Here is a 26142-nt window from a genome sequence, read left to right on the forward strand (position 1 = left end):
GACGCCACCTAACAGTTTTATGATGAACTGCAGTACCTGCCCACATCGTATAGCTGCACGTATGATTTTTAACCGCTAGATGACGCTGTTGCACTGTCATTCAAACGGTCCACAGAGTCAAACTCAAAGTTGTGATCTTCAAGTAGATGCCGCAGTGGGACCTCTTCATCTAGCGGAGAGGACAGAAGAGACTCGGGAGCTATGATATGTCTGGAAACCATGCCCAGACTATATTTTTGTGGCCCTTCTGCGTTTCTACCTCTCTCTACAGCAGTACTTTTTCTTCTGGCAGTCCAAGCGCCAAGAGCCCAACATACGTGTTGGACGCCCGTTTGAGGCACTTGACATGGTCACGTAAAAAAAAGATTAAAAAATTGCGGTGGGCTAAATCAGGCTGTCAAAGGTGTCCTCGTAATCCCAACGAGTTGTTCTATCTGCCTTGTGAATCTCAAGCGATGGACTTTTACGAGAAAGTATATATTTAATGTCAAAGTTGACCGATTTTCGACAGCTTTTACCTATGGTTTCGCCATTGTTTTCAAGCCGAAATACGCACCGTATGGCCATGGGGGTTTCGGGGTGTCCGCTTAGTGGGCGAGGTTCAACTGTTTCCGGGTCACGCTATACCGTTGCGGCAGTCACTCGGGACCTCACTCGGTAGTGTACACAAGTACTTTTGATGGTGCTGTCAGCGTTTTATCATGTTACGAAGTAATATTGAAATGTCTTTGAAGTATAAGACAGCACTATGATCTGTAAGGTGTTATTCCAATAGGTTGCGTCGTGGGTAAAGTGAACTGTAGGTAACGTTATCCGACGAAGGCTTTTTTGCATCTGACTGTTAACTGTTGAAGATATTAGATACATTGCTCGCGCCTGACTGAGGGATTAACTAAGATTAGAACAGTATATAGCTAATTAATAGCGAAAAACGTGTTCAGAAGAGAAACTGTGCCAATTTGAATGACACATCTAAAGGACCGTTGTGCGCTGCATTAAGTGTATATAGCTAACTAATAGCGAAAAACGTGTTCAGAAGAGAAACTGTGTCAATTTTGATGACAGACTTACAGAACAGTAAGAACTATAACGTTATGTAGCTACATGTAATAGCGCAAAACGTGTTCAGAAGACAAAATGTGTCAATTTGAATGACACACTTGCAGATAGCGCAATAAGAACTGTACATAGCTAACTCATAGCGGAAAAGCGTTCAGGAGACAAACTGTGTCAATTTGAATGACACACTTACAGGTAGCGCAATAAGAAATGTATATAGCTAACTCATAGCGAAGTGTAACGTGATCAGAAGACAAACTGTGTCAATTTGAATGACACACTTGCAGATAGCGCAATAAGAACTGTATATAGCAAACTAATAGCGGAAAAGTGTTCAGGAGACAAACTGTGTCAATTTGAATGACACACTTCCAGGTAGCGCAATAAGAACTGTATATAGCAAACTAATAGCGGAAAAAGTGTTCAGGAGACAAACTGTGTCAATTTGAATGACACACTTGCAGATAGCGCAATAACAAATGTACATAGCTAACTCATAGCGAAGTGTTACGTGTTCAGAAGACAAACTGTGTCAATTTGAATGACACACTTGCAGATAGCGCAATAAGAACTGTATATAGCAAACTAATAGTGGAAAAAGTGTTCAGAAGACAAACTGTGTCAATTTGAATGACACACTTGCAGATGGCGCAATAAGGATCAATTTTGCACACGTTAAACAGCGCTTTTCTAATTGTGGGTGATATAGATTGACACAGTTGTCCCCCGGAAAAACGTTTTTCATTTTTAAGACACGGTTCAAACATCGCTTACAAAGGTGTCAGACAAATTCACACAATTTCCCTCCAGAAAAAGTCGTCCGCCATCAAGACAATTTTACACTGATTTCACATCGTGTTTCATAGTGTGTCATATGAAATAACAGTTGTCCTCCTGACAAGGTTTTCTGTCATTTGATACAGTTGTCGTCCTGACCGTGAGGGTTTTCCGTTTTGTGAAATTTTAATAAGTTTTAAAAAAACTTGTTAATTGACACAGTTGTCGTCCCGACCAAGTCTTCCATCAGTTTAATACTGTTTAATCATCGCACTAGTGTGCCATACTATCAGTGACAGTTGTCCACCAAAGTTTCCGTCATGAGGCAGTTTTATACTGTTTAACACTCGGTTACTAATTGCAAAGCCGTCCTCCTGACAAAGTTTTCTGTTATAAACTATTGTGTCAATTAATGTGACAAACTAGCAAACTGAATAGATATGCCTAAATCGTATAATCATTCGATTGAAACAGTTTTCGGCAGAGCGAGTTTTCCGTCATAAGATAGTTATTATGCGTTTCAAAAGTGTGTCATATGATTGACACAGTTTTCAGCTCAGACAGCGCAGTTACTAGATTTGACAGTTTACTTGAACAAGTTAGTATTTCAGTTACTTTAAACCCTACCATGGTCCAAACTCCAGTAATCAGTTGTTAATTGATATGAAATAACCGCACCTAAAGTCATATATATACGAAGGAACGCCATTTAGTTCGTAAGAAGGGACCTTAGAACTTGTCTGACACACTTGCAGAAAAGCGCTGCCTGAACCGCGCTATTATGTAAGTGTGTCATTCATATTGACACAGTTTGACTTCTGAACACGTATTTTGCTATTAGTTAGCTATATACAGTTCTTACGGCGCTATTATGTAAGTGTGTCATTCAAATTGACACAGTTTGTCTCCTGAATACGTTTTCGGTATTAGTTTGTTATATACAGTTATTTGGGCGCTGTCTACAAGTGTGTCATTCAAATTGACACAGTTTGACATTTGAACACGCATTCCGCTTTAAGTTAACTATATACAGTTCTTACAGCGCTATTCTATGATGCATTGTGTCATTCAAATTGACACAGTTTGTCTCCTGAACATGTTTTTCGCTCCTAGTTAGCTCTATACAATTCTTACGGCACTATCATGTAAGTGTGTCATTCAAATTGACACAGTTGGACTCCTGAACACGTTTTTCGCTATTAGTTAGCTATATACATTTCTTTCAGCTTTGTTCTATAAGTGTGTCATTCAAAGTGACACAGTTGGACTCCTGAACACGCATTGCATTTTAAGTTACCTATACAGTTTTTTTTACAGCGCTGTTCTATTAATGCATCATTCAAATTGACACAGTTTGTCTCCTGAACACGTTTTTTCGCTATTAGTTAGCTGTATACATTTCATTCAGCTTTGTTCTATAAGTGTGTCATTCAAATTGTCACAGTTTGTCTCCTGAATACGTTTTCGCTATTAGTTTGCTATAGACAGTTCTTTGGGCGCTGTCTACAAGTGTGTCATTCAAATTGACACAGATTGACATTTGAACACGCATTCCGCTTCAAGTTAACTATATACAGTTCTTACAGCGCTATTCTATAATGCATTGTGTCATTCAAATTGACACAGTTTGTCTCCTGAACACGTTTCTCGCTATTAGTGAGCTATACACAGTTCTTACGGCGCTATTATGTCAGTGTGTCATTCAAATTGACATAGTTTGTCTCCTGAACACGTTTACGCTATTAGTTAGCTATATAAAGTTCTTTTAGCTTTCTTTTAGCTTTGTTCTATAAGTGTGTCATTCAAATTGACACAGTTTGACATTTGAACACGCATTGCGCTTTAAGTTAGCTATATACAGTTCTTACAGCGCTGTTCTATGAATGCATCATTCAAATTGACACAATTAATTTGTCTCCTGAACACGTTTTTCGCTATTAGTTAGCTATATACAGTTCATTCAGCTTTGTTCTATATTATTATGTTATTTGGGCGCTGTCTACAAGTGTGTCATTCAAATTGACACAGATTGACATTTGAACACGCATTCCGCTTCAAGTTAACTATATTCAGTTATTACAGCGCTATTCTATAATGCATTGTGTCATTCAAATTGACACAGTTTGTCTCCTGAACACGTTTTTCGCTATTAGTTAGCTATATACAATCCTTACGGCACCATTATGTAAGTGTGTCATTCAAATTGACACAGTTTGACTCCTGAACACGTTTTTCGCTATTAGTTAGCTATATACATTTCTTTCAGCTTTGTTCTATAAGTGTGTCATTCAAAGTGACACAGTTGGACTACTGAACACGCATATGCATTGCACTTTAAGTTACCTATATACAGTTTTTTTACAGCGCTGTCCTATGAATGCATCATTCAAATTGACACAGTGTGTCTCCTGAACACGTTTTTCGCTATTAGTTAGCTGTATACAGTTCATTCAGCTTTGTTCTATAAGTGTGTCATTCAAATGGACACAGTTTGTCTCCTGAATACGTTTTCGCTATTAGTTTGCTATATACAGTTCTTTGGGCGCTGTCTACAAGAGTGTCATTCAAATTGACATAGATTGACATTTGAACACGCAATCCGCTTCAAGTTAACTATATACTGTTCTTACAGCGCTATTCTATAATGCATTGTGTCATTCAAATTGGCACAGTTTGTCTCCTGAACATGTTTTTCGCTCCTAGTTAGCTATATACAGTTCTTTATAATACGGCACTATCATGTAAGTGTGTCATTCAAATTGACACAGTTTGACTCCTGAACACGTTTTCCGCTATTAGTTAGCTATATACAGTTCTTTTAGCTTTGTTCTATAAGTGTGTCATTTAAATTGGCACAGTTTGACACCTGAATACGCGATTACTTAATAGCTATATACAGGTCTAACATCGCTGTTCTATAAATGTGTCATTCAAAGTGACACATTTTGTCTCCTGAACACGTTTCTCGCTATTTGTTAGCTACATACAGTTCTTACGGCGCTATTATGTAAGTGCGCCATTCAAATTGACATAGTTTGTCTCCTAAACACGTTTATCGCTATTAGTTAAGCTACATACAGTTCTTACGGCGCTACTATGTAAGTGTGTCATTCAAATTGACACACTGGTTTGTCTCCCCAAGGAGGTCTCCCGAACACGTTTTCCGCTATTAGTTCCCTGTATACACTTCTTACAGCACTGTTCTATAAATGTGTTATTCAAATTAACACAGTTTGTCTCCTGATGTCTACGAGAATACCAGTTAGTTCGTTCGGAAGGGACATTACAACCGTTGCAGATTCGCAACGTGGGCCGAGACGATACGAACAAACACAAACTTAAAAAACGTTCTGCAAGTTCAAACATACTTTCGCCAAGAGTCCCTTAACAAACCTAATTTAACAATATGCATAAGCCTGACTTGAATCCTCCTCTACCGAACCTAGCGCAGACTGAGACCGTCAAGATACCTGGTGACCCGCGTTCAATGACCTCACTCGTACGACCCGGAAGTATATGATCGTAATCGGTTGCACGGAAAACCCCATGCAGTGCGAAATCGAGGCCAAAAACAGGCATAAAGAGCCAGTTTGAAGGCTAACTTTGACTCTTCAAATCTCATCCCGAAATAATATTTGAATCAACACGAGTACTGTAGGCGATAGAACAACTCGTGGGGATTACGAGGACACCTTTGATAGCCTGATTTGGGCCACCGCGATTTTTTAATCTTTTTTTACGCGACCATGTCAAGTGCCTCAAATGGGCGTCCAACATTCGTCCGGGCACTGCCATCATGGGACCTTAGCTTCCTTCACCACGTAACAATCTGCATATGTTGACTGAATTTCATATCAGCGCTCCCTCAATAATAAACTCTATCGCTCGTGGAAGAATGCGAATGATGCTAGGAGAATTTTTATTAAAGGTGTGTACAGAACAGGTTTCAAGTTACTAGTACTACTTGATCTTGTCAGTTGAGGTGACGTCTACTAGGAAAATAAGTCCATGGCAGTGCTTGGCAAAAAAGTTTAGAGGTCTAAGTTTAAGTTCACATTTTTCACAATCTGCTGCAAAATGACATTAGATACTAACATACTAACTAAAATATTGCGATCGCTCTTTGAATGTCACGTGACTAGGTCCTAAATCATAGATAAAATTGATCGAGACACACCGGCTATTCTTTGATACTTTACAGGTGGCCAGTAAATCATTTTGTTTGTTTATCAGGATTTGCCCAGCTTTTAAAGTGAACGCCACAAGATTTTGAAACTCTCGCCGTCTTGCCGTGAGAGGATATGTTGACAAATGAGAACATAACGTAAGGATTTATTGATTCTTGTACAAATGAATTTATCAATATTTAACACACAAAATCATGCACACTAAGAAAGTGTTTTCCGACTTTTCCCACGATTGGTTTTGAAAACTTTCATGTCATGAATGAAACATTCGACCGATTAAGATTTCATCATCCCAAATCCATCAGTATAGTCATTCTTATCTACTGGAGACTAAACTTAAAATTGGCGGGAACTTTGGAGAAACCGTCGCGTCTGTTTTCTGTCAGCGTCATGCTCTCCGAGCAGATGTAAGGGTCCGGCACAGTTTCGATGTTTTACATTTAGAATTAGTACCGTCTTTCGAGTAGTCTCATTTTAATCTTTAGGAGGCCAAGAGTTAAATATGAGATCATAACATACCGATTTATTGATTCTTAATTCAAAGAATCTTACTAACAATACACCCGAAATCATGCACACCCAGAGAGTGCTTTGTGCTTTTCCCACGATTGGTTTTGAAAACTTTCATGTCTTGAATGAAACATACGACAGATTAAGATTCTATCACCACAAAATCCATGAGCATATACATCCTTATCTGTGCAAGACTAAACTTAAGTTTGAAAATGGCGGGAACTTTAGAGAAACTGCCGTCTGTTTTCTGTCATTCCGTCATGATCTCCAAGCAGATGTAAGGATCAGGCAAAGTCATTATGTGTTACATCTGTTTTTGACAATTCATACGTCTTCCTAGTGCTCTCATTTTAGTTTTCAGGAGGCCAAGAGTTGAAAAGGTGCAATACCAGAACATCGTTGCAAAAACACACCTCAAACACTGCACTTGGGGCACCGGCGCGTCACTGCGGGGTTCGTTCACCACGACACTGTTGTGTTATGCTCGCCAATATTTTATAAATTACATAGTGCGTAATACGTAAAGGTATGACTTAAAAGACAACAAAATGCACAAAACGTAAGAAACTTCGTTCTTCATCTTCAATCCGTTGAGTAATCTTTCGAACCCCGCAATGACGCAACGGTGCCCCAAGTGCAGTGAAATGTCAACTTAACATCTACTAGAAGTTTATCTCTCTACACATCTCGTGATTTGGCACGGACAAGACAGTAGTCTGTAACAGCTGCCACTGCAGTACGTTTCTACACGTATATCTGGGTCAGGAATGCGCGTCGCTTGTTTGTTTTGAGCCAAAGAAACTGGCAGACGACAGATAAGGGTGAATCCAGCCCTGATCTGGTAGATAAGGATATTTACCTGCTTATCACATCTACTACAAGGGACAGTTATGCCCCCTTTCCACTTTGACGGCGCTCTCGTCGCGCTCTCTCTGCGACCTATAATTTGACATATCGCTCAACGAATTGTGTAGAAAAGAACGAATCTTTTTACATTTTGTGTGCTTAGTAGTATTCTCGGTCACATTTTTACATTTTGTATGATATACCTAGTGTGAATGCGAAGGTTACACATATCCTATTTAGGTCGCAGTGAGAGCGCTTCGCGACCGCCGTCTAGTGGAAAGGGGCCTAAAGTCTGCGACCTCAGTTAGAAAAAAGGGGGGCACAACTCAAATAAACTTTATATGCGTATGATCATAAACGCGGTAGCCCTTTCAGGATTGTAAACAAAACTACAATTAGTTGTTACTTTGCGTACATTGCAGGCGACGCTGTTTCGAAAATTAGTAGGTAAAAAGGAAAAAAAAAACTATGGGTATTGGACAGGCTAGAACTGTATCTTCAGAGCTGTTAGGACTTAGCCTTGGTCACACATAGCCAACATTGGCCTTTTGACCTTCTCTAGACCATAGTGGTAATAGGAGTTAACCCCTGTCATACATAGCCGGCCATGGTCTCCAAACATTCTCCAGACCATGCTGATTCATGTAGGAGTTCCATACGATGGCATAAGATAGTTATAAACTGGCCAAGGAGTGTAGTCAGCCAAGAGTTGTATATTTGTCATGTAGCGAAACATACTCCTAGGCCCGCTTTACTCCTCTGACAGCTTTTGATACTATCTTATGCTACCGTGGGATCTGCTTGGCGATTAGAAGGTCCAGTCGTGAGCACATGTGCTTACGATCGGCTTTTGACAGTCAAGGCTGCCAGGTGGTTATAAATTGTGAAGAATTTAATTAAGTTTGGAATTTTAAGCCATGCAATCTTTCTTGTATGCAATTAGAAGAGCGGACTGAAGCTAGAAAAAATGGATTCAAGGCTAACTGCCAACTCAACAGCGACCTTGCCCTTGGTTGCGGAGATTGAGTAGTCTCCAAGCAGATCCTACTGTGCCATAAGATAGTATCAAAGCTGGCCAAGGAGTATAGCCGGCCAAAGGGAGACAAACGGGCACCTCCGGTCGCATAAACACTCCTAGGCCAGCTTCCCTCCACGGCTGGCAGCTTTTGACACTATCTTATGCTACCGTAGGATCTGCTTGGAAATTAGAGATTGAGCATGTCTTGGGAACGTCCTGTATGTGTGACAAGGAATTCGTTTTTGTTAATCTCCAAGCAGATCTTGCTGTGGCAAATGGGAAGGACTCCGAAGGAGTTTAGCCGGCAGAGGAGTGTTATTGGCCACTGCGAATAACACTCCTCTGTCGGCCAAACTCCTTCCCATTTGCCACAGCAAGATCTGCTTGGAGATTAGTTTTCATATGGAGTGAACAGAGAAAAGCTATCAATATCAATGCAGGCATTGTGCGGCGGACATTTGAATACAAAATTACTTTACACAGTGGTACAGACGATCCAACAATTCTTTATTTGTAGAATATTCACACCATGATACCAGTTACTGACTTGCACTGAATTTCAATAGACTGAATTACTTGATATTCAATGTTCAAACAAAAAAAATGTACTTTTTCGAACAGTTTTGTTCTGCTGATAAGAAATTTGCAAGGTTAATATATAAGAACAGCGCACAAGTTTGCAACATGTTATGCTTAAAGGGACTTCTTTTCCGACATCGTATCTATTAAAATGACCAATTCTTCATTTGACACCATTAGAAACATATACCAAGAAATAAGCCACTATTGGCTATTGCACAAGATTGGTCATTAAAGCTCGTGTGTTACGCCAAGGACGTCAAACCGGCTATACAGATACAGATACAGAAGCTAGCCGTGCATCATAGAAGGACGGTCATACCGGCTATATAGACACAGATAAAGACAGTAGTAGCCTGATCACATTCGCCGTTAGACTGTCGTACGGTCGAAAACTGACGTCATTCGTGCATGTGTTGTATAAGATTTAGTCTTCTTATGGAAAAGACGGTCTTCGATCACAGTTAGCAGTTGGTTCTGTCACAACCTGCTTGGAAAATTTAAGACATTAAATCCGTACAACGGCCTTTGACGAATGTGACCCGTGTAATTGATATGCAACAAGATGATAACTAAAATTGAACAAAGTTTCCGGTTTCTTTATTAATCGTAACGCTAAAATTTCACGATTTCACCATCAAACATTTCGTAGACAATCCTTGAAATATAGAATCGAACAATGTACCGGATACCCAACATTTAAACATTTGTCATAAAACGAAGAAATACAATATTTTCTGTCGCACACATGTAACGTTACCATCTTGTACTATAACCGAAAAAAAAATCAACCAGCTGAGGGGAGGTCAAGAAAAGCTATGGCGTTAGTGTGGGAGTAATTTTGATCTGTTTGGCATATTGCCTTGTTGGGAATGAAATGTATCATCTCTAAATGTAGATGTGTATCTTTCAACTTCGTAATATTTCTAAAATGAATACGTTTTTTTGGCTGTATACATATTGACAGTACGGGCAAGTTTGACACTACATGACATCGTTTGTAGTAGAATATGATAAAAACCATAAAAATTATGAGTAAAACAGAAACGAAGAAACAAACAAGCAAACAAAGAAAAATTGGAGTGAAAACGAAATTCATTACATTTTTTGTATTTCATTATTTTCAAAGATGCAACATAACATTGGCTTTTGCTTACTTAAATGGCAGAAACATTCGAAATTCCGATATTAGCGACTTCTTATAATAATATTGCACGTTCTGCAACAACTATACATAATTTAATACAGAACACTCACGGTACAGAACCCACTGAATCGTCATTGATAAGCGACAAAAATGGAATTTTTATGACTTTTGACTTTATAAATTCAATACGATCCACGATGCAGGAGTAGGCATCCAAAGACGACAAACACACATAACGTACAAAAGTCACCTCTTAAACCCGTGATCAACATGAAATGTCTTCAAACTTCCTATATTTTTGGCCAAAGAATGGTTACCTCAGGCCCATCGCCTCGATGAAAAGGGGCATCATGATTGAGCGACTTCGGCGGCAGATTTATCTATAGCGTCTATAGTGGTAGAGTGGATTTATTCCTCAAGCTACCGACACACTGCAGTCGTCCCACAGTAAGACATCTGGAGCCACATAGTTCAAGTTTTGAACTTTTATTCAGCCCGTCGGCCAAACCAATTTTGTTATGTGCAGCTTCTTCAGTGGCTAGAGGCTAAATAGGCTGAATAAAAGTTAAAAACTCGAACTATGCGGCTCCAGATGTCAAACTGAGGGACGACTACATTGTGCAAGATGTCAGTAGTATGAGGAATGAATCCACTCTACTATATACTAGATTTATCTAAAGTGTGATCAACATTACCTCACATTACAAAGGCCTATTACCTGGTTACATCTGTCTAAAGGCACATCACGATCATAGGAAGAAAAGAGCCAAAAGGCTGATGAACATTAAGTTGGTCATTTTCGTCAGTTATTATTTTTTGACAAAAGGCAAGCTCTCCTGGTTTGTACACAGACAAACAAAATAAAATAAAACAAAATCAAAGACATCTGTAAAAGCTGACATATAACCATGTTTTCCGGTGAGTCTAAAGAGTATGGTTCTATCTATCTATTCTTTGACAGGAACAACACTAAAACGTTACTTTTGGTTTCAGCTACGACAATCTACAGACATAAATTGAGAACAAACGTATCTACACTTGAAATTATGCACATTATCACCCCTATTCTCTTTGTGTGTTGAAATAAAAAGAGTTGCACCTTCCTAATAATGAACTACCATCACTTAGGAACTTTTTTTGAAGTCCAATACACAAGTGGTTAGAACTAATATTGAAGTTTCACATTCCCGTCGCCATTTCAAAAAGGCTGCAGCTAAAAATGAGGCTACCATCTACCTGGACAGCTGAGCTACATGCTTCAGTACTTCGAACGCAGAGGATATTCTATCTCTCAAATAAATATACGGAAACAAAGATTTTTATTCCATTCCTAACGCATATATTGTGTATGGAATACCGTTTTTAAATATGATATCTTCACATCGCGTCAGACAATCACAAATCCCCCATATATTTTCAAAGAATCATACGATCTTTGTTTACAAACACAAGGTATCAGTTACTCAAGTAACTGGAAATTGAGTGAAAGCGGCTAGACGTGGATAGAGCATTGAATGATCTCTGAGACGTCTGATATTTTCCAATTTTTCTGAAATTCTTGAGTAACTGTCACCTTATCTTACTACCGGATGTCTAACCTTCATCGATGACTAGACTATAAACGAGAGGTGGTACTGTTCTGTAGGTTCGAGCCGTCACCACAACCCAACATCTTTCTAAACGCACGTTTGAAGTTATCATTACAGAGCGGGTAGAGAAAAGGGTTCATTGTAGAGTTGATGTACCCCAGCCACGTGGCGCCGATCAGAATATCTTCGCTGATGTCGCCGCTGTTACAAAACGCCACGAAAAGGATGGAATACGGCAGCCAACACGCAACGAAGCACCCCATCAGAATCCCGAGCTGCTTCGCCGCCTTCCGTTCAGAGTGCATTCGCGAGCGATTCTTCAAGTTCATTCGCCGAAGAAGGCTTCCGCGGGTGAGGCTTAGTCTCTTTTTCGTCGACCCTTGTTTACTGGGAGAGCCTTGCAGATCTGCGATGGATTTCCGCGGACTGAGTCTCCCGCCCGGCCAGCTCAGCTTGCTGCTCTTTCTCTCGCTCTTCAGGGCGGACCCGTCTTCGGGGATAGGCGGCATCTCGGCCGAGGAGCGCCGACTGTCTCCGGAGTCCGTCTTGTCCACGGAAAGATATTTCCCGTCATCAGGAGGTAATGTGTCTATCACAGACTGGATGGTGTTGTTTGGGGAGGACATCTTGGCCAGGACTGCCACCGGCTGCCCCCGCGGACCGTTACAAGACTTTGCAGGCGACTTCTGCTCCGGGGACGGCCCTCTGATCTTGTCGCCGACGCAAGACCCGCGCCTGGTTCTAAGACGTTGTAGTTCTGACGTGGAGGATCTTCTGAGACCTTCGTGCATCTTGATATCGTTCTCGGTCGGCACGGACCCTCTGGAGATGTGCACGCTCAGGTTCTTGTGCCGCTTGCGGACCTGAAAAACATTTTTAAATGTAAAGGTACGGTGCGTGAGTAATAATATATAAATTAACTCAAATGGACGGATAATTTGCCTTCGTTGTGTGAGTCCATTTATGTGTCTGTATCTTCATGGTTATTCCCATATATGCTATAGTTAGTTACGGCCCCCTAAAGATAGAGAGGTAGGACAAAAGGTCAGAGTTGCAGAAGTGACAGAAAGTGGAGTTCACAGTTGGTAGAATTAGTCATTTATGAACCTTATTCAACAGCTGACAGACACAGCTCACAGAGATGTGTTTTCGCAGCCCTATGTTCTAATTTAGATACGTTTGTCAGTCTACAGTCGAGTAACAGGAAGTTATCAATCGACACATGTAATGTTAATCAAAAATTTTCATAATTGATGAACTAGATAAAGAAGACACACTCAAGACCTTGAGATATATTTCACGTAGTCGTCAGATTTTCGAACTCATGTTTTGTGTTAAGATATTGCAGCGGATGAGAGTAATGATAGCAATCACTACCAGAACATTTGAAACAACAATAACAATAATAACAAGAAACAATGATAACAAGAAAACAAACAAACTAATGAACAACAAACAGACCTTGTTGTAGATCTGCGCGTAGATGACACTCATGAGGATCATGGGGAAGTAGAAGTTGAAGAGTGACGTGATGACTTTAAAGGTGCAGTTGGCGTTGAACTCCGTGTCGCAGACGTCGCCCGGAACCTTCCGAACGCCGCCGAACTCGAAGGCGTGCCAACCGACGATGGGGATGATCCAGAGTGCCGACACGCCCCACACCAGCGCGATGAACGCCATGGCTCGCCGCTTCGTGCGCTTGCGCATGTACTTGAGAGGAGTGGTGACGGACCAATAGCGGTCCAGGTTGAGGACGAAGAGGTTGAAGATGGAGGCTGTGGAGGCCACGTAGTCTACAGACAGCCACACCTGCAGTAACAAAGCCATTGATTAGAACAAATATTCTGTATTCATAAAACATCAAATCTTGACTCGGGTTTGAACCCAATGTGTGCACTATCCTTTTCTTTTTGTCGTGTCATAATCTTAGATGAAGACCGTATATATTAATATTACACTGGAATATTGCGCCATTGGGAAAGGCATACCGTTTTCAATACATTGTACTCGACAATGAAAATGAGTAGCTACCTTTGGCTAGGGACATTCCCTTCAAATTCTACTCAGCGTAAAATGTTATGACTTATGTCACACGTCCTAGTAACTTAATAAAGATGTGCATCGCTGAATCGGCACTTTTTATCATAACAAATTTTAGTGATCTTTCTCTAACGGTTTACATGATTTCTAGTGACAAACGTAACTTAAGGTTTTAATGCTTCATACACACATACACACTTACAACGTACTTTGAGAAAAGTACTTTGTAGTTAAGACATATTATCGAATAAAAGAAGTAATTGACACTCTCTTTCTGTCTATCTGCTCCGAAGGGAGCTAGATTTCTCTGCAGACCTAAGTCACAAATCCTCGAGGAACCATATCACCTTGAAGAAATCCCCGGATATTAGATTGGTCCGATATCGTTCATCTCATGTAAAGCTGTGAGAGCTCAACCAGAGTGTTCTCGTCTCCAAGGCGTTTTAGTGTGGCAAACATTGTTATGACTTTCTTAATATCTGAAGATCCTAAGGATTTATCGGTTCTTTAGTCTTATAGACAGCAGATGTCCTTGAAAAAAGCTTGGGTTGTTTTGCCGGAAGCATCTGCCGGTAACTGTTGTACTGAATATTCGGGTTTAGATGAGAAAACTACGCAGAGCGTGTAAATAGCCACAAAAGAAGAAGAATTTTCCTCTCATAGGAACACGAAATGTGGTATCTCACTGCACTTGGGGAACCGGTGCGGTACTGCGGAGTTCAAAACATCACTCAACTTATTTCAGAAATAAAGAACGAATTTTCTTACTTTTCGTGCATTTTTTTTGTCTTCTAAGTCATACATTTACGTATTACACAATTTCTAGCCTGTAGAATAGGAAAACAGCACAGTGCCACAGTGAACGAACACCACAGTGCCGCACCGGTGCCGTGAGTGTAGTGATATACGGCCTCATTGTTTTATTAGCGTTGCAGTGAATCGATGTATTTCCGGGCAGGTAGAAATATAATAACCCATAAAAAAGTTTTGAACACCTGTATATCTGAAGTATGCACACCTCGGGATCACTGAAGATGCATAATCATACTACATATAAATAGACTGTCACCGCCACGGTTGATGCTAAATACAATGTACAAGCGGTGGACCTAGTATTCCAAATGACATCAAGCATGCTGCTTGCGTACTACGGTAGTGCTACGCATACGTGTCCTTTGCTACTTACAAAGGCATTTGTGCGTGTCATACCGTTTACAGTGACGTAAACTGAACTGAAGTATTCATGTAGTCATCGTTTCTGGAAATTGTTGTTCCACATGTACTGTACAGTAAACGCCAAGTCGCGCACAATACATTGGCAAAGCGTAAAGCATTCGTAGACTGCATTCTAAGCATGACGTCCTTTAAAAAACGCAAGAGCATTGTAATATTTTTGCCCAATTGCACAAGAATGCTTTTACCTTTGTAAGAGCCCATCATGTGTAAACATAGTTATCACGTTTTTCGAAGAAGAAAAAACAACTTTTTGAAATGACAAAAATGTTATAAATAGGCTGACCTGAAAGTCCACCACGCACAGTGGTACTTTTGGCTAATGGAGTATCTTTCTCTGTTTACTCAGAGTTGTTAATTAGGAGGCTGTCTTGTTGTTGTTGTTGTCAATATGTACCCAGCGGTAACAGGTAAACAACCCGGGCTTGGTAAGATACGATCTTCACTGAGCTACGCGTACAGCTGGAGACCGAACATTTGTTTACACGGGTACAATCTACTTAAAATCAACTGCTAGACAACATAGGACAGGTTCTTACAGTAGGTTTTCATAACAGCTGTAGATCAAGACCTCTGACCTCAGACGGTATCGGACTCGAATGGTTAACTTAAAGGATCATCGTTCCTGAATCATGACTTTGATATGATGACTTGGTTCTGTTTATATATATAGTTTTGCCTTGTTACGTTGTATAATGTATCATTGTGTATGATTTCAATCTCTGTATCTACGTTTGATATTTGTTACGTTATCTGTGTACTGTGTTTTCTGTACGCCTTTTGAAATCAGCATCCCTTGCTTGCCGTAGGGGCCACCCAAAAGTTTTTACGATTGAATGAACAAATAAATAAAGATCACCTAGGCCTTGCCAATAGTAATCTCCAAGCAGATACAAGGTACCTTCGTTGTCACGGATCTATGACTAGGTCTAATATAATACGTTTTAAATGTCATAAAATATAGTTATTGAAATATTTAGCTTTCGGTTTTCCAATGAAATTTTCTGGTTTCCCCGTCGTGACTTTCTTTTCTGGTTATAAAGAGCTTCTCTGACCTACTTTATTGTGTTTTTGTCATATTACGACTTTTTACGATTGTTTTATCTCTAAAATGTTTGTAGTAATATTCGACTTGAAAAAAATGTTCAAAGCATATTTCTGCAGGAGTGAAAAGTAGGACAATTGAGTTCTCGTTTTCTATCAGTCAACATTCCGGGTCCCTTAAATCTGTCGTAATCTCCTTAAGTGTACTGGCCTTCTTGGAGAAATCTTACCGCCCTTATAAGTCGTGCACCAGCCGAGCGGCGAAGATCAACACCACGGATGTTTTGACCGTAACTGGCTTGTTTTTGACCTCGCAGAATGTCATGGTTGTAGTAATGGAAAGCCATGTTCTTTCGAGAACTGAAAGGACGTGTCTGTGCTAGATACAGTGCGAAAAATTTTCTTTGGCAAGCTCTTTGGGATTTTTGAACATTTATTTGATTTTGATAGTCTCAAACGATGCCAAACAAATGTTAATTTTATGTGGTAGTGTTTCCTGTCCTTTTAACGTCAGCTGTAAAATTATAATGGCCACATATGTTTATATTACATTAACAAAACGCCTTTAGTTTCAGGTATCACTTTCCGTTTTATTTTTTTCGGTAGGGGGGGGGGGGGGTGACTCACGCTCACTGTATATATATTTGTAAGTATTTATTTATTATAGTCTTGCGTATTATATTATTTTTAATTCTTGTATAAGTGGCGGCGCTAAAATAAGTTGGGTGTAACTTGAGTCTGCCGTCACTTTGTCCTTGTCCCTTTATTTGAATTATTATATGTATATTTCAATAATGAAAAGAAAAAAGGCGCTAAAACGATCCGAACAATGCAGTTAATGGCGCGACCACTTTCACCATACGTCGTCGTGCGATTTTTCTGTCGTAGAATGTTACAACAAGGCAACTTAATTTGAGACAACACACATACGACTAATTTTTATCCCGAGAATGTTTTTTTTTTCATCGTCAGGCAATCGTTCGACAAAAGTGACCTAGCCCTTATAAAGACGATTGAGAGGCCTCCAACTGAAACGATTTTAGATTACGCTTCATTCAAGTCGCTACATATTTGTCTGGAGTATAGTAGAGCAAGAGACCTGAACAGCACCTGCCACATTTCCCAGGAAGCGGCCGTTTTGAGTGTAAAGCTTAAGTGGTCCGCAACGGTCGTACGACGCAAACGCACAACGCAGTGAAAATAGAACGTCTTACAAGGATTTGCCATACTTGTCCAATTGTCATTTATACGAAAATGACTTTGTAGCTAATAATAAAGGGTTAATGCCCCGCCACGAGGTGCATTAACCCTTGGTGGTTTATTCGCTGGTTTATTCGGTGGTTATCACACCTGACCAGGGATTATCTCACCATATACACCGAGGAAAAGGCGGGGCATTAACGTTATTATCATATAGCCTATCCAACTGACACATACAGTCTATCCAACTGACACAGGGCGTTTTCTGTGTGTTTACTGTAACAACCTGCGGATGACCGCGGGTGACCCCCGATAAAGTGCCCGTTCTGTTCGATCACATCAGATCGAACAAGATTCGTGTTCTAATACCCCGAAGAGAAGTCTGGAAATTTTTGGTTTTGTTCAGTGGGGGTGTTGAAAATCATGTTTAATCTTTTTCTGTTTAAGAATCATTTATATCTTTTTAATTGTGTTGTATTTTAACATAAATTGTTCGAAATAAAGTACAATACGCTGTTTAATAGATCATAATTGATAAATACATAACACTAGTATTAGCGTCATATCCCCTCTATAATGGTGCGGTCCAAAAAGTGTGCGGTTATTCTAATAACCGCACACTTTTGATGTTACGGTCTGATAAACCATAGGAAATGGGGGCCTATGATTGGCCAACTCCATCTGGCTTTATGATAATCCTATATAAACCTCAATAACTATTAATGCACGTAATATTTGAGGGCAATAAGATATGAATTTAGACGAATAACGCTCTTATAGGAGAAGCGAACATCAAAGTAAAGGAAGGTGGCAGCTGTGATATATTGACTAAAAGGGACAAGACAGATATTGATTGAGAGAAATGCCGACACACTCTAGCTTCCTGTCCAAAATCGATGTCTTCTATTCTAGGAGTGACACATGGACATATAAGAAAGGAACATCTTGTTAAAGAGGTGTCAAACAGCAGTGAAATATAGCGAGTCTAAATTTGAAGGGACATTTTCACGGCCGTTGTCACAGTCATTTTGCCCCTTATCCCCTAGTCTAGTGGGCCTCGAAATCACTGTGAGAATTGCTGCGCGACTTTCAGTGATAGGCCGATGTTCACTAGTCTCTATCAGACTGACTACGTTGGCTATTATAGGGGGAATAATTTGCCAGGCGTGTTTTGCTACCAGAGGAGTTGGTCTGCCGGAGGGGAAACATGAATGTAACCCTACTCCCCTGGCCAATTTCCCGAATTCTACGATGCCAGCACCCCCGTAGCCGAGGGCCTGTTGGAAGCTAGATGTTCACCAATATGATAGAGTCGACTTTCAGGAGATCAATACACTGGAATCTCTGGTTATTTTGAAATTCAGCGACCCAAATCAAGAGATTCAGGCAATAAAAAAACGGACCGAAACTGAAGTTTTGACAATATGTCACGCGGCCTAAAGTTCAAGTGTGAGCCGCTTTAGAGAGAACATGGCATTTAGAGCGATAAACAAATTCTTCAAGTCAAATATACCTAAACCTAAGATGTATAATACAGTATATAACACATTTTGATGGATAAAAATGCTTTATCATTGTTTTCAAATGAAAAACGTTTTCAAGCAGTTGCAAACTTTCCTGCACATGATATCCTTAATCAAAGCAAAATGGCGTTTCAATTCTAAAATGCCACGTCAAGTGTTATTCTATCACAGACATGCATATCCAAGTGCGTCTGAGCCACTAGCATCAATTTCTACAATGAAAAGATCGAACAACACAATGTTTTGCTTGTCATCGAATGATATAGTAATGCATGCTTAAGTGAAAAGGACACAAAATCTACAAAAGAAAAACACAGTCATTGACAGGCTAACTTTTAATTCCATAAGCTGACTATGAAGTACTTAAAGTATGTCAGTAATTTATGAACTGTCACATAGAGACAATACAGATTTATACAGGTACTGTACGTGTGTATGTGTGGCAGTCTGTTGTTTGCTGTCAGCACTCACTCTAAGCTATTAGTCCCGGGGCGTCAGGCTTTCGAGTATCTCTAGTGAAAGGTTAGCGGACGGCAAGCAAACACTGTCAGATGGTTGTTGAAAGATGGACCAGAGCGCACTGTAGATCAGCTTATCTTAGTAAGAACTTAATTTCACGTTAGGATTGGATGTTTTTCCAGGCTTTTAAATTAAGATCGCGCTTGAAACAAAAAAATCGTTGGTACGGTACTACGGTTGTACCACAACGGTAAACGCCTGTTGAATAAGAAAAAAATAAAACCACCAAGAGAATTTTGAGATTTTCAAGACCCGGTGTCCCGACCTTTCGCTTGAGACGTTTGTACCCTGTTTATCAGCAGGTCCGTGAGTGAGTGTAGTAACCATAGATCAACTTACTGTTTATGTGTATCGCCATTTATCTGTGGTTACGAGAAAACCCAACTGTCACTTTTATTAGTTTCAGATGTAGGCAGAATTCGACGTCTTTTACGTTTCGCTTGGTTGACGGCTTGCAAAAAGCTACAATGTACTGCAGCAAATGGATACATAGATTCCGCAATCGGTCAGTCGTTGAGAATTTGCTGTATTTTGTAAACTTGTACTGTTTTGTATGGCAGAACTTTACAAGAACGTTAAGACTGCTTTGTTGCTGTAAGATCACTCAAGTTTTTCTGTTATCTGTACACTCATTTCTTTAACGTGATCCTTATCTAACGTGAGAACAAACTGCAAACTAAATATTGCTGTCCCGCAGTGGTAGCTATTAATACGACCGAGTAAACCTCGGAAAAAGGAAATTAGAATATTTAGAAAAAAGACCCAAGTAGAGAATCCACAAATCATTCTTATAAGAGCATGCAAGGCTGTTGATCAAACTTAGCACCCAGTCTTCTTACACAGCTTGTAAAACTACTACGTTACATAAAAATCCCCTTTACCAGCCATACGATTGAAGGGCAGCCTGTACTCGACATAATAAATCAAGCGATGAGCAACCACCTGGTTACCCACCTGTAGTATACACAGACTAATGCGTGTGGCTAGTACCAATATTGTTGTTTCTCTTACTCTCCAAGCAGAGGTTAGGCTCCCGCTCCGTTAGGCCACGATGCATAAAAAACAGTATAAAATAAAAAGCCCGATAAAAATGCCTTAAAAACGTCATAAAACAAAAACAAATGGAGCCAAACGTCTGCTTGGAGAGTAGTGTTTCTATCATTGATACGGATAATAGGCACTGAAAAGCCCGTACCTGGCAGACCGGTAGCCCCAGGACCCACTGGTGAGCGACGATGTTGACGGTACTGAGCGGCATGACGACCGTCCCGACAGCCAGGTCAGATACGGCCAGGCTCACGATGAAGAAATTACTGATGATGAAGCACAAGGCATAAGTTAAAACAGAATCTTGAGTAATTCTGATATATCTTACAATGGGATCATTACGCGTTTAGCTATATTGCTTTTCATTCACCCAAACACAGACACGCAGTCACATAGACACACGGATATACACTTACGCACAGCATAGACAAACACATACATGCACATGGCGTTCCCTACACTGGTCAGCAGGCACAGCTAGCCCAGGGCGGGCACGCACAGACAGACAGACAGACAGACAGACAGACAGACGGACACACACACACACACACACACACACACACACACACAAACAAACACCTTAGCTGACTGTCTGCAGGTCCCTGTTGGTGCGCACGGCGTGTAGCACCCGATCGCGTTCCCCACACTGGTCAGCAGGCCCAGCGAGCCCAGCACGGGCACGCACAGGCAGACAGACAGACAGACAGACAGACACACACACACACACACACACACACACACACAAACAAACATACACCTTACCTGACTGTCTGCAGGTCCCTGTTGGTGCGCACGGCGTGTAGCACCCGATCGTGTTCCCCACACTGGTCAGCAGGCCCAGCGAGCCCAGCACGGGCACGCACAGGCAGACAGACAAACACACACACACACACACACACACACACACACACACACACACACACACACACACACACACACACACACACACAAACACACACAAACAAACATACACCTTACCTGACTGTCTGCAGGTCCCTGTTGGTGCGCACGGCGTGTAGCACCATGGCGTTCCCCACGCTGGTCAGTAGGCACAGCGAGCCAAGCACGATCCCCAGCGCCACGTCCGTCCACACCGACCCTCCGTCCACGGGCCCGACCGCCGTCACATTCCCACCGAACGAGCCGTTGCCGTCGTACGCCGTCGTCGGGAGGAAATCCGTCGCGAAGTCCGCTATCGTGGTGTTCCACGACATGTTCTTGGAAGGAAGCCCTCACCTGTAAGGGCGGGAGGTTGGACGGTACAGATCAGCCCAGCCCTTGTAACGTTCCCGGCTTTACTAGGCGTGAACTGGTCGATAACGATCACACAGACCGCACTTGCTCGTGTGAATACCGTCCCTCACCAACACACTAACACCACAGGCTGTATATTTTCTCCCCTGACTGCATCTGACACAGATAAACTACACTCGTCCCTGCACTTAAGAGTAGTCACCCTTTAATGGACCCTTAAGGACGTCTCCCCGGTGCAGCCATGCGAAGTATGTCAAAACATCAAACTTAATTACCCTCGACTCCGCCGCGAGAATCATACAGTCTGGCAAAGAATTCAGGAATCCCGGTGCAACGCATGTAAAACGCTACATAGCGTGCGTTTCCCTGTAAAAAATCTCTTCTATTCAGCAAGACGTACAAATACGGAACCGGTTTGTCAGTGCGAGACGGCTACTAGGAAGTCAGGTTGTCAGGAGTTACGTAATCAGAGTGAGTGCCAAGCGAGCGCGGGTCTACCAGTTAATCTGTACAACCATATGTCACCTTGTGTTGGCTAGGTGCCGCGGGCGGGCAGTAGGGTCATCTCCCAGTAGTATACACGTGTGGCTTCGGTTTTCTTTTGCAGTGTGTCGAGCTGGATAGGAACTACAGAGAGCTATAGGCATATAAAGCCTCACAAAGCCTCGCAAAATCAGTTCAGTCACACATCTACGTGAAGAGTATTTTCGATGTACTGGAGTGTTTCTATGTTTGTGTCATGTGCGTCGAAATGTGAGTGCATACGTCGTATGCGCGCGTGTGTGAGTGTGTGTGTGTATGCATGTGTGTGTGTGTTTGTGTGTGTGTGTGTGTGCGTATGTGTGTGTGTGTGCGTTTGTGCGTATGTATGTATGTGTGCGTTTGTGCGTGAATGTATGTGAATGTGAGTGTTTATGTGCGTGAGTCTGTGCGCATGTGTGTTCGACGCACCTGCGAGCCTGTGTGTGTGTGTGCGTGTGTGTGAATGTGAGTGTATTATTTTGCGTGCTTGTGTGCAAATGCAGGTATGTATGTGTTTGTTATCTCCGATATACACAGCGTTGAAACCATCCCCAGTGGTTCTGTCTCTCTTCATATATACGCATCGAAGGACATCGGAAATGCTATAGCAGACAAACGTGCCTGTATTCTACTGGGAGAGGGCAAGGTTATGTGACTCATGGAAAGTTTTTATCTTCCGCGAAACCCGGATATTAGCCTCTCAGAATGTATGACGCAAGGCGACAAAAGCGATTGTTTCGAAGAAAAGGCTGGTCTCGTTTGTCCCAAGTCACGACCGGGACTTAGACGGGTGACAGGTTTTTGTCCGCTCGATATTAACGCTTTGTTATTTCAAGACGGACCTGGGAAAGGTCATAGGTGGCGGGTGTTTTCGTTGGTAGACATTTATGAGAAAAAAGGACAGACAAATGACAGACGAAAGGTACACCGCCATCCAATTAATGAGGTATACTCGCACTCACAATGTGAAAGCACGGAACAGAAAAAATAACTTTCTTTCACAAGCAAAACCCCAACCATTCTGGTCCGTACCTTTGGGTAAGGGTGACCTCGATGTCACGTTTTATCGATCATCCGCTATTTAAGGCGTACAAATGGTATACCCCCACAAAGGACGAAAAAAGCAAAGAAAACATGAATGCATTTTTCGCTAGTGGAACAAAACCTACAAAAAAAGGTAACTTCAAACTCCAGCTCAATCGTTTTCCGACACGTAAAGTTCATATGACCCACTCAAATTACCGCTCTCATGTTTATAGCTCATCACATAGAGAGAATACTAGAAGACACTTGTCAAGGACATGTCAATAACGGTAAAAAAAGCCAACGACTTGTACACTTAAACTATAACCCATTGGCAACTTGAAATGCAAATGAAGGACATCAACATGTCGGTTAGCATCGACCTGCTTCCTTCACATGAAAAGTATTAAGCTCTCTGTTGCTTACTTGTTTATATCGACTGCAGGTTGACTCCTAGCATCCTGATTCACCACAGTTTTCTATAAGTCACTATGATCCAAACAGGTCTATGGCATTTCCGGGTAGCATCATTAGACCTTTGTAAGACCAATTAGTCGCCAGGCCCTCGCTACAAGTAAATACTAGACTATTGACTCACGGGAGACCTTACTACAGCCATGTATACAGACTGGCGCTCTGTGTGCGGAGATCGATACACAGTCAACGATGTTATCAGCTTAGAACAGCGCAAGTTGGAAAAGGTCACTGTCTACAACTATAATTGAAGAAATGGACATAGATTTATCAATTTTATCTGTATCTGTATCTATATAGCTGGTATAACCGCCCTTCGGCGTAACACCAGCTTCGCAGGCACGCGGCGCGGCAGCAGCTGGTTGTATTACACCGAAGGACCCGCCACACCTAACTTTTGCACGTTTATCTACAAGCGTTCTTTAAAACTATCCAGAGAAGATGCCCCTACTGTGCTTGGTCATAACATATTCCACTCCACGATAGTTAATAATTTTGATAAAGTACGTAACTGGGGTTATGCCTGTTTATGATTCATTTTCATATACTCTGTATGTAGCTTCAACTTACCGAATCGATAGACAAATGATGAAATACTGAAATCGATATCCACTGCCCAAATAATGAAATCAATACACAGGTTTCATTTTTAAGCAATCTACGACTTAAATACAAGAAGAGGACCCAGGTTATTGATTTCGTTAAGATAGATAAAATTACGCTTGCCTTTGATTGAATTCTTAACGATGTTGTACGTCTACATGTAGGTCACGAAATGTAAGGATAGTTTTACCATACTGTAGTTTTTTTTTGCATCCAGCTAGACGTAGACTCAATTAACATGTACCATATCATCATACCTTTGCAATAATAACTAGGAACATTGTTATGTTTGTCTTACGATCGTCGTTTGCTCCGGAGAGGAGATAGGCGCCGCCAGGGGACTAAAAGCCTGTTGAGTCAGCATAAGTTGTGCTGCCCCCACTGCTAAGGCTATGGGACGAACGAACGAACGAACGTCGTACGATAGCACATTGGTAGCTAGCATTCTTGGGATAGTCGCGCAGCTGTCTTCTTACGTATTGGATCTTGCAAAAGTCGTACATGTAGATCCTATTTCCAGTTGTTGCCTGCTTGAAAATCCCACGACATCAGAATCGTACACGGCCTATACTACGATGAATGTAACCACGCCGCAAGAAAGTGGCATTTGAACTTTGCACATTTATAAATTCTTGACATCTAAACTGAACTGCTTTATCAGCACGGGCCTTCTTTTCTGACCACAAGCAATGAACATTTACTCATGAACATTTACTCAAGAATGTTCAATAAAACAAAGGAAAATCCATCCAAGACTGAAAGAAGATATTTTCGCAATACCAAGAAGTACGAAATCAACTAGATACTAAACTAGGAACCTTACTTTTCATTCTACCCACCTTTTTCTTTGATGTGTGCATTTGCTGAAAAGTCCAGTCACCGACATATTTCAAGAGCTCCGCACCGTTCGATATGGAAATCCAGTCTGCGCTCAGAACTTACTGACGAAGGAATTTCTTTGGCACTTTCTGGTCCCTGACCGCCGGCTGAATCACGCCGAGCTCTAAGAGGCTTACTTTAGTGAGTTCCAGACTCGTTTTCTTCTTAGCCTCTCCCGACTCGATGTCTGCTGCCGTCTTATCTTGCGGGCTTGGCAAAGAGCGAGAAGCCCGGGATATCCTCCCTGCACAAGGTCTGTTAGGCTTAGTAAAGCTTCACGACTGAGCCAGTAGAGTGGGTCAACTATGCACCGGTAGAGACTAGTGTTATCTGACCGGAGAGCGCCGCCTTGCTTCTGCTGATTGAGGCGGCAACCCATGAGCGACCTTTCATTGCATGCATGGTACCTCAATGCACCCAGAGCAATGGGAGGACCCTGCCAATGACTGATCTAGCTGGAGATGCACATCGTCCAGGCAGTTAAAATCAGGAGAAGCCAGACTGATGCGCACGGTAAAAGAAAAGTGGATCCTGCGAAAAGGACTCTACAACAGACCTGAGTCAGCTTACAGATGTGCCCAGTGTTTCAGAAACTGTCATTCTCGCATAGAACTGTTAAGCCACAGTCGACGTAGGGCTTAGATCGATTAGGATTTTACCACGGTCAATATTGACCGAAGGAGGCCATATATATGGCACCTCAATGCCAATATCATTGGTGAAGAAGGGTCTTTTGTTGGTTTTATGTGTTTTGTTGTCTTCAAATCATACTTCATTAATCACATTCAATTCAAACTGCCTTATATAGGTCACAAGAATCTAATTATAGGCACACAATGGTCCCCATCGATTGGAAATGGGGCCTGGGGAAGAGGTAACGCTACATCTTACTTTGAACATTTTCTGCATATATATACGTAGATAGCTATATATAGGCAACGTTAACTGGTATACTTATCTATTATACTTTGCCTATGTTGGAAACGTAAAAAAAAAATGATTTTTTTGGCTGCAAACCTTTTCTGATGAAGAGTACTTTTTCGACAGCACTGTCTATATTGAATCT

General features: G+C 41.4%; 1 protein-coding gene across 2 annotated transcripts; it reads right to left on the reverse strand.

Annotated features, from left to right (window-relative positions):
* Positions 1 to 8898: 8898 nt before the first annotated feature.
* Positions 8899 to 25278, reverse strand: LOC118416929 (probable G-protein coupled receptor No18). 2 transcript variants are annotated; one of them, XM_035822237.1, is made up of 5 exons: positions 25037 to 25278; positions 21300 to 21557; positions 20470 to 20587; positions 13177 to 13524; positions 8899 to 12578 (listed from the first exon to the last, which is right to left on the reverse strand). In XM_035822237.1, the coding sequence occupies exons 2-5, from the start codon at positions 21533 to 21535 to the stop codon at positions 11742 to 11744; spliced, it is 1539 nt and encodes a 512-aa protein (XP_035678130.1). In that variant the 5' UTR covers positions 21536 to 21557; positions 25037 to 25278; the 3' UTR covers positions 8899 to 11741. The 2 variants fall into 2 exon arrangements, with proteins under 2 accessions (XP_035678130.1, XP_035678131.1); XM_035822238.1 differs by lacking the exon at positions 25037 to 25278 and having other exon boundaries at positions 21300 to 21942.
* Between the last annotated feature and the right edge of the window lie 864 nt (positions 25279 to 26142).

The sequence above is a fragment of the Branchiostoma floridae genome, chromosome 5 (genome assembly GCF_000003815.2).
Source record: "Branchiostoma floridae strain S238N-H82 chromosome 5, Bfl_VNyyK, whole genome shotgun sequence".
Lineage (NCBI taxonomy): Eukaryota > Metazoa > Chordata > Leptocardii > Amphioxiformes > Branchiostomatidae > Branchiostoma > Branchiostoma floridae.

What these genes read in the sequence shown, in the direction of transcription:
- LOC118416929 (XM_035822237.1), bottom strand. Translation starts at nt 21,535, where the DNA reads ATGTCGTGGAACACCACGATAGCGGACTTCGCGACGGATTTCCTCCCG. An exon ending in TGGGGCTACCGGTCTGCCAG is followed by an intron (nt 13,525 to 20,469) that starts GTACGGGCTTTT and finishes TTGTTACTGCAG; the next exon opens with GTGTGGCTGTCTGTAGACTA. An exon ending in ACGCGCAGATCTACAACAAG is followed by an intron (nt 12,579 to 13,176) that starts GTCTGTTTGTTG and finishes AATGTTTTTCAG; the next exon opens with GTCCGCAAGCGGCACAAGAA.